Here is a 9,654-nt window from a genome sequence, read left to right as displayed (position 1 = left end):
AGTGGGTCCCAGCTCCAGGTATTCTGCAGCCTCAGAGATGGAAGGACACTGCCTCCCAGAGGGGCTTCCTCTTCTCTTTGCTCTTTGGAGGGAGGCGAGTTTGCAACACCCTGATGGCTCCCTCACCCAGCCCCCAAGTGCAGGGGGTGTGGATGCTCTGCTTCAGGGGCATGTGGGCACAGCCCTTAGGTTTCCTGCTGCATCTATAAAACCCCAGGTCTGAGGCAGAGGTGCTGACACCCCCTGGACTCTGAAGATGCTGCTCTTGCTTCTCTTCCCTGTGACCTTTCTCCTGCCTGCTGGCACTGGTGCTGGTGAGTACAGAGTGGAACTGGGGCGTGGAGGGTAGACCTGTTTTTTTCAGGCCTATTTGCTAATCCTGGCCCTTCCTGAGGAGGAATGTTTCTGCACTGATGTTTCCCTTGGGCCTGCAGCATTGTAGGGTGGAAGGGACCTGGAAGGTCAAGTAGCCCAAGTGCAGACTGGGCTTCTCCTAAACCACCCCAGATAGACATCTGTCCAGCCTCTTCTTGAAACCTCCCAGTGATGTCCTCCCCTTAATCTCCCTTTTTTTCCCCTGGATAAAGGCATCTAGTGCTAACAACTGGGCACAGTTCTCCAGTTGAAACCTAGCCTGTGGTGAGTAAACTGGTGCTGGCACTCCTGTGCCTTGCCTCCTGCTAATGAAAACTGGTTTCACTTATTTTGTGTTAGGATCACATTTATGACTTGTGCTGAGTTTATCATCCCTCAAAACCTCTGATCCTTCCCAGCAGCTCTCCTGTTTAGGCAGCCATCCCCTGTTCTGTGTTTGTGCATTTATTTTTAACCCCCTAGGCACAGCACCTTTCATTTGTCTTTGCTGAATTTCATTTTGCTTTCTATAGCCCAGACCTTCAGCTTAAGATACCTTTGAATTTCAAACTCATGCTCTGACATAGTTGCAACTACTGACAGCTGTGTGTCACCTGCAAGTGTAATTAGTAACATCCCTAGTCCTGTATCCAAGTCAATAATAATAATGCTTAACAGCAGCAGACCAAGATCAGACCCCACTGGAGACATCTTGCCATGAATGATAGATCTGTTCATTGATACATCTCACCATTGATCTACTCATGGTTAGTCTTTGCTTGTTATTGGTGTTACTGGTTTTATTGGTTAATCAACAAATTATGCAACTAACTAATGGTAATCCTATCATGTCCATGTTCTCCAGTGTGTTGAAAGGACCTAGGAAAGAGTCTGCAGAGGGGAAGCCCACTGTGGGATCTCCTCTCCTCAAAGTTCCTGAGAAAAAGAGAGAAAGGCTGAGAGGTAAAGGTAGATAGTGATGATGTACAGAAAGAGACAGAGAGAGACTGACCATGGGTTTGGGGTAGAAAGCAGGGATGCTGGCTAGGAAAAGAGGGAAGAGGTTCAGAGGTCTCTGGTTCCCACATAATACCTATTGAAACAGGGTTCAGAAAGTATACACAGCCCCATCAGCTACAAGCAACACTGCATAGAAATGTCTTTGCCAATGGACCTTGTTCAAACATTTTTCCTTATGAAAGCAGGCTTTGATTCAACTCTCCCACTGGCCTCTGTGGCACTCAGCTGAGGACCAAATCTCCATAGTGAACTATAGCTTACACCAAAGAAAGCTTATAACTACCGCTTATACCAATAAAGAAACTTGTCATGAACTTGTAGCCATCGGGATGGGTTAAATATTTTTACAGAAACTTCTGCCCCCCTGAATTGGGAAAATTGAGATTTTGACAAAGCAAAAGTGTTCACAGACCTTTGTCTGCTCTCAGTGAAAGTCTCAGCTTCTCAGTGGAAAAATTCAAAAATCAGAGGGAATTGTTTCATTTGAAGCGTTTGACAATTTTCTTGCCTATTGTTTTTGGTTCTTGGTGATTTACTACTTTTTTTTGGTTAATTTTGCTATTTAATTGGTTTTTCACATTGTGGTTGTTTTTCACATTGTGGTTGAACTATATTCATTTTAGGCAGATTTTCTGTTCATGATTTGTTGAGGCTTTGGTAGGTTTTGTGTTTTTCTTTTAGTTTTCAGCCAATTTTCTTCAGATTTTGTGCGTTTCACGGAAGAAAATCCCCTTCCAAACAGGCAGTTGCATGTGTGATCCTACAGCTCCTAAGTCGCCTCTTTTACCGCCTGCTCCCCTATTTCTGCCCACTTCATCACAGACTCTGCAAGGCTGAGACCGAAGCACCGTTTCCCTCCCTCAGTGCTGCGGAAGATGGAGCTTGTGATCTACGTCTACTCCAGCTCTGCTCCTTTTCTCACACCCCTCAAGCTCAGACTAGTGAATATAGGGCAGGGGAGAGGATTGGGGCCCCGAAGGGAGTAGGGCCCATGTCTGGGAAGGGGTGACACAAGCATAAATGATTTCTTACTCTTGATACTGCTGGGCTCTAGCTCAGGGGTGGGCAAAATACAGCCTGTGGGCCGAATCTGGCCAGCCGAGCACTTCCATCTGGCCCGCGGGGGCCCCCCAACAAATTGTGCCCCATCCAGGCCTTCTGCCCACGAAGGTGGGAGTGAAGCTCCCATCTGTACACACAGCCCCAAAAACTACCCTATTGCCTCGCTCCCACCCTTGTGGGAAGAAGGGCCCAGGGGGCTAGCGTGCAGCTTTCGTGCGGGGCTGCTGCTGCCACAGCCCCTGGGACCTGCTCACTTCCTGGTCTCTTGCTGGCTTCGGGTAGCCAGTAGCCCGGAGTGAGGGGCTGGTGGCAGTGTGGAGCCTGTGCCCAGGGGGACAGGGGGCGGTGGCAGTGCAGACCTGGGGTGGGCAGCATGTGGGTGTGAAGGAGAGTGGGGGGGTGTGGGGACCACCCATATGCCCCCCCATGGTGCGCAGCCCTGGCAGGTGGTGGCATCAGCAGCAGGAAGGGCGCTCAGGGTGGGGTGCGGCTCCGGCCAGAGCTGCACATTGTAGCGAGGGGTGCGGCCTCCGCGTGGCTGCCTGTTTTGCCGGTGCTCCCTGTCACTCCCATGCAGCCCCTGCATTCAAATGGCAGGCAGGGAAGCCCCGTGTGCTGGAGCCAGGTGTCTCCCCTACCCAGGCTGCGCAGCACCAGAGAGAAGCTTCAGGCTCTGGAGCGAGCTGCGTTCCCTGCGCTGTAGGCAAAGGCACCTGGGGCTTTCCTCCTCTGTGACTCAGCCCCTGTGGGAAGGCAGCTCACTTCTTTCTGGTGCTGTGCAGCCCTGGCAGGGAAGGCACCTGGCTCCAGCACATGGGGCTTCCCTCCCTGCTGTGCTAATGCAGGGGCTGCGCAGGAGTGGCAGGGAGCACCAGCAATACAGGCAGCCACACCCCTTGCTGCAATGTGTAGTGCTGGCTGGAGCCGCACCCTGCTGGGCGCCTAGCACCCTGTGCGCCCCACCTGCTGCTGCACCATGGGGAAGTGCGGGGGTCCCCACTCCCCCCCCCAACTCCCTCACACCCACACCCTGCCCCCACATATACACAACCCCCCAACATAGCCATACCCCCTCACAAATCCCCTACAAACGCACCCACATCCTACCACCCCCCCACCACACACCTACTACACAGTATATAAAACTAAGAATTTATTTTTGAGTTAATTATACAATCGCCTCTACATACGCTATGCAAACACAAATCATGACAAAAATATTTTTGTAATACAATTATAATATGTTATAGCAGGTGTTTGAGTTTTAGTGTATGATTTGGGTTTATTCTGGTTCTAAGATGGCAACCCTCCCCCACCTCCCAAAAGGAGTATTTCCAGGGGGCAAGGGGAAGGCCTTCCAGTGACAAAGATCAGGGTTTAGGGTTGTTACTTTGTCGTGTTGGATCCTTAGAAAACCCCAATTCAAATCTTTACGCCAAGTAGGAGACCTGGCCTGGGGGCTTCTGCTTTCAGCTCCGTTCTCTGGCACAGACACCTTGTGTAGTCTGGGACAAGTCACTTGAGTTGGGAGATTCATTGATGGGCACTAGGGACCTTTATGCATGTGTGGTCTCTGCCCCCAGGAAAAATCATTGGAGGACGGGAAGCCAGGCCCCATTCCAGGCCCTACATGGCTTTTCTGAATGGACAACGTGGTGAGAAGAAGTATATGTGTGGTGGGTCCCTGGTGCATGAACACTTTGTCTTGACAGCTGCTCATTGCAGTGGAGAGTAAGTGCCTCTTCCCCCTGCATGTGGCTGGGAACTCTCACTTCTTCACAGGTTATGGCAGAGGAGCATTAACACATGGGGGCTGTGAGAGCAGAGGCCGCAGCTCTGCTTTGTCCTGGACCTATCTGAGCACTGCCCTATGCACCTGCCAACCCCAGGGCAGGTTTAAAGGCAGCATGAATTACAGGTGCAGCACTGGGGTATGCTAGCTGGGGTCTGATATCTTGACCCTAGTCTAGTCATGGCCGATATACACCAGCTGGGCCCTGGCCCACTGACTCTGATGAAAGATGGAGCCTAGGTTACATCTGTAAGACCCAGAGGTGGGGTGCAAGCTGTGCAAGAGATACCTTTCTGTTTCTTCCATCAAGAGAGGGGCAACCTGGTCAGAGGTGTGGTAGGCACCAGGGTGTTGTGAAGACAAGAGCCCTGGTGAATAGTAAGGATGGGCGGGCTCCATTGCTGTTGGGAAGATGCTGTGAATAGTGCCAATTGTCTTGGAGGATACAGGCTCAGATGCCATTCCCTGCTGCCCTGATCCAGACAGCCCCCTGCCTCTCCCCACCTCAGTGTCATGATGGCTTAGGCCCATGCACCCTACAGGGAAAAAATATCCCATATCCCAAATGAACCAGCCATTGCTCTTGCCCTGGGGCCTTATAGGAAATGGCCTCCATTTTGTAGGGACAGGAAGTGGTGGGAGAGGAGGGGTGCACATAGGTCTTTTCCCTTTCATCTGCTCAGCACTAACACTCTGATCTTCTCCTTGGGACTCCTGCAGCCAAATCACGGTGCTGCTGGGAGCCCACAACATCCATAAGAAGGAAGAGAGTTGGCAAGAGATCAAAGTGCATCGCCAGATCCCACATCCCAGATATAAGAAAAAGACCAGGGAAAAGGACATAATGCTACTGCAGGTACCACTCCAATTGCATCGTTCCACACTTGGTGACCTCGAACTGCTACAGACACTCCTCATCCTCCTATCCTGCCTCTGAGACCTCAGAGTACTGCAGTTCCCACCCCCATCTCCTCACCCTGCCCCAGTGAACTCACACTCCTCCAAGCAGCACCCCATGTCAAGTGACCCCACCTCTAGTGACCTCACATTGCTGCCAGTACAATGCATCACCCTAATGCATTACTCAGTGACCTCACTGTGCTGTAGGTACCACCCCAATCCAAGCAATCTGTCTTTAGTGACCTTGCAATGCTTCTGGTAGTTTCCTTCATCACACTGGTGAAGGCAACACCCCCATTTGTACCACCCCGCTCCCAGTGACCTCAAAATGTTGCCAGTTCCTCCCTGTTGACACCACTACAATCCCAGGGACCTCACACTGCTGCATGTCCTTCCCCCATCATGTCTCCAGTCTCACAGCGACCACACAGTTGCAGGCACAACCTCAGCCAAGTTACATGACCTCCGCCTCCCCGGTGACATTGTATCATAGAATCAGGTGCTTTCTAACCCTAATTCTCTCAAGAGGTTACATCTAGTCCATTCCCTGCTCAAAGCAGGACCATCCACAACTAAATCTTCCCAGCCAAGTCTTCGTCTAGCTGGGTCTTAAAAGCCTCTAAGGATGGAGAGTCCACAATTTATCTGGGTAGCCTGTTTCAGTGCTTTACTACCTCCTAGTGAGAGGGCATTTTACCTAAACTTCCCTTGCTACATCTTGAGACCATTGCTCCTTTTTCTGTCATCTGCCACTGCTGAGAACAGTCCAGCTCCATCCTCTTTTGAACCCCCTTCAGCCCCCAAACCGTCTTTGTTGTGCTCCACTGGATTCTCTCAAACTTGTCCACATCCTTTCTGTAGTGGGGGGCCCAAAACTGGACACAGTTCTCCAGATGTGGCCTCACCAGTGCCAAATAGAGGGGAATAATCACTTGCCTCCATCTGCTGGAAATGCTCCTACCAATGCAGTCCCGGATGCTGTTACCCTTCTTGGCAGCAAAGGCACAGCGCTGGCTTATATCCATCTTATTTTCCACTATAACCCCCCAGGTTGTCCACAGCTACCATCCTAATTACAGAAATCTGCTTCCAATGACTCCACAAGGCTGTTGATACCTCTCATATCACATCATCCTGTCCCCAGTGAGCACGCAAAGCTGCAGATGCTGCCCTATCACATGACACTCCCACAAGTGATCTCTCAGTGCTACAGGCATGACCCCACCATGTTACCCTCCTTCCAGTGACCTCAAAACAACGGTGGTACAGTATCTATCATAGCACCCTTCCCCTAGCAAACTTACACTGCTGCAGGTCGCAACCCTATCACATCACTCCTCCCCCTGTGACCTCTATGATGTAGGCATTGTCCATGTCAAATAACTCCATTCCCAGTAGCTCACCATGCTGCAGGTAGAGCCCCATCACATCACTTTGCCGTCAGTGACCTTATAACGTTACCTGTCCTTACCCATCACATCATCTTTCCCCTCCTGACCTCACAACATAGTATTTACTGTCCATCATTTTATCTTGCTTCCAGTGAGCTCACACTGCTCATCACAGGACTCCTGTGACTCATCTCATCTCCCCTGCTCCTGACGGTGACCCTCATACTGATCCATATGCTTGGGTTTTCTCTCCATGACAGCTGGAACGCAAGGCCAACCTGAGTGAGCAGGTGGGGATCATCCGCCTGCCACAGCCTGGGGAAGCTGTGAAACCAGGATCTGTATGCGGCGTGGCAGGCTGGGGCCAGACCAATGTGACTTTTGGGGAGTCCTCCAATGTGCTGCTGGAAATAGATCTGGAGGTCCTAGGGGACACCATCTGTGAAGACCACTACAACTGCTATTATGATCCAAGGACCATGCTCTGCGTAGGGGATTTCAAGGGGAATAAATCATCTTTCCAGGTAAGCCTCTGGCTGGTGCCAAGGAAGGGGACAGTGCTGAGACCAGCTCAACCCACGGGTGTTAGGTGATGCTGGCACTGGCTTGGCCAGTAGGTGTGAGGTGACACTGAGGCCAGCTTGGCTTGGGAAAGGGAAGGAGAGTGCCACCACTGTGCCAAAGAGAGAAGCAATTTGGTCAGAGATGATTATCTCACATCTGGATTTTATTTTACAGGGTGATTCTGGGGGGCCCCTGGTGTGTGACAGGGTGGTCCAGGGCATCATCTCCTGGGGGCCTAATAATGCTGCCCCTCCTGAGGTGTACACAAAGGTATCCCGTTTCATAGCCTGGATAAAGAATGAGCTGGCAAAGCTGAAGAAGCCCTTGGACATACCGGGGTTCTTTTCTTGACCATGAGTGTCCTTATACCCACAACACAGAGCCTGAGGTCGCACTGCCTGCACCTCCACCTTAGAGACTGAACAAAATAAACTGGAACCAGACTGGGAGTAAAAAACAAAGACAAAGGTTGCAATGACAGTAGCAGCCTTGATTTCATCTAGAGAAATAACAAAGCAAGTTAGAAGCAAAACAGGACTGTTATGTTGGAATTAAACTTTCAAATTAGAGCAAAATTAAAATTTTAGTCAGAGAGCAAGTGAAAACATCAATTTTTAGGCAATGAATAGCGAACCCCCCTGAACTAAAAGAAAATGACGTTTCAGCTCAAAAGAGGTATTGGTATTTCAAACATAATGAAATGAAGCTTTCAACCAACAACACAATACAAATTCCAGTTTGCTTTTGGATAACCAATTCACTTTAGTGTTAGAACCCAGCCTTTACCATTTCTTTTTGTTTCAAAATACCCACACAAATTCTAGAAAAGAAACATTTTTTACAAAACCATAACTGTGGTAGGAATGTTTTTCCTCAGTCAAAAAGCTACAGCCAGGTTTGCTCTTCAGAGCTAGATATCACCAGTACAGGGGTAACTGGGACCTGTGACCTTATGAAGCTCAAGCTTACTTGTATGACAAAAAGTTAACCTATGATACACTTGTACCCGTTGCACTGAGTTCTCTTTTACCTCCCCTTACTTATCCCATCTGCTTGTTAAGTTCACTTGCTATTTTGCATTCCTGCAATGAATAAACATTATATTAAAACTAACAGGGGAGGGTTATTCTTGGGAAGTTAATGAACTCCATAAAAACCTGACATTTGAAAGAGGAGTAGCATCTAACAGGCTTAGCAGGGCTCTGGTTAGTGCCAGAGAAAGTGCTCCACTCATTGAAGACAGGAATAAAGGGACCTGGATGATGTGGAAATGCTCAAAGACTGACATGAAGAATAATCAGCTACATGGGGCATGGATCACAACTGTGGCTGGAGGCATTTGGGTAATGCCAGATGACCAAGTAGATGGAAAAAGGTGTGTGTAAGAGGATGGGGAATGGATAGCTGCATGCACTGTTGCTCACAGAAATGTTAAGCCTTGCCCTCTATCTGGTCCCCACATCTCTTTGCGGCTTTTGAAGTTAGGATTCTGGCTGTTTGCAGGTATATGACTGTATTTCTTGGAAGGGGAAGAGAGCCCTCCTATGGCTTTTACATTTAAAGGAGTTTTGCATAAAAGCCTGGAGTACACTAGAAAGCTGCTAAGTATCTCTCTCTAACTCTGGAGATAGGAGTGTGAGGCTCGCTCTGAACTGATGCCAAATGTGCCTCAAGTTGGCCCCACAGTAAATGAGAGCCTGGTTGCACTGGAGAAGCAAACGTTGTAAGTTGTTGGCCACATTGCTCCCATGTATACTGTTGGCTACAGAAGCCTTCACTTCACCAGCCCACTCAGCTTGTTTGGCTCCAGAGGACACCAGATATATGCCCTTTAAACACAAATACTATTTCCAGCCTTGCTAAAAGCAATGCCAGTTTGGGGTGGCGGACATGTCTAGATCACAGAAAAAAATTCCCAGTTTCCTACTTCAGTGAGTGCAACTGCATGGTCAGATGGATGGCAGGGTGAAGAATGAGTATGCCTGGGGAGGAACAGGTGGAGAGACAGACCCCTGGGATGAACAGATAGGCATTTTATAGGATAACACTGACATTACCCTTCCTACACCGGAGCATTTGGGGACCTGGCAGTCTGGACCTCCACTGGACAGATGGGGAATCAAGGCACAGAGGAACAGATTCCCATAATACCTACAGAATGAGAGGATAGGTCCAAACCACAGCTTCCTAGCGTGCCAGCTTCTCAAAATGCAAAAAGGGGAAACCAAGCCTCCTTGCCCTGCTCCACCTTCCCATGCTGGGTCCCTCCCGTTGGGCCATGGAGGCTCCAAGGGGAGGGAAGCAGGTTGGGGAGTCCTAAGCCTGCATCTGCCTGTGCTCCACACAAAGATCTGGGGGGGCACATGCCACCCCCCGCACCATGCCTGCCTCCCTAGAAGCACAAGCAGCAGCAGGGAGCCTGCTCCCTGGATGAACTTCCCATGGCTCTGTCCTGCTCCCGGCCAGACCTCACAGCTACTTATTGCCCAGGTCCCATGCACTGCCCCAGCTGGGCAGCGCCCCAAGCCCCAGCTGCCAACCCTGCCCCACTACCTCCTTCACTGTGGGGGC

The 9,654-nt window shown here is 50.1% G+C and overlaps 1 protein-coding gene across 1 annotated transcript; it reads left to right on the top strand.

The window, feature by feature from the left end:
* The first annotated feature begins 204 nt into the window (after positions 1–204).
* Positions 205–8,196, top strand: LOC102574848 (mast cell protease 1A). Its single transcript, XM_006270435.4, has 5 exons — positions 205–314; positions 4,020–4,167; positions 4,949–5,084; positions 6,780–7,043; positions 7,258–8,196. Exons 1-5 carry the CDS (start codon positions 257–259, stop codon positions 7,432–7,434), a joined length of 783 nt encoding a protein of 260 aa, XP_006270497.2. The 5' UTR covers positions 205–256; the 3' UTR covers positions 7,435–8,196.
* Positions 8,197–9,654: the final 1,458 nt, after the last annotated feature.

Source organism: Alligator mississippiensis, chromosome 7, assembly GCF_030867095.1.
Source record: "Alligator mississippiensis isolate rAllMis1 chromosome 7, rAllMis1, whole genome shotgun sequence".
NCBI classification, from domain to species: domain Eukaryota; kingdom Metazoa; phylum Chordata; order Crocodylia; family Alligatoridae; genus Alligator; species Alligator mississippiensis.
This window is presented reverse-complemented; position numbering and strand designations above follow the sequence as displayed.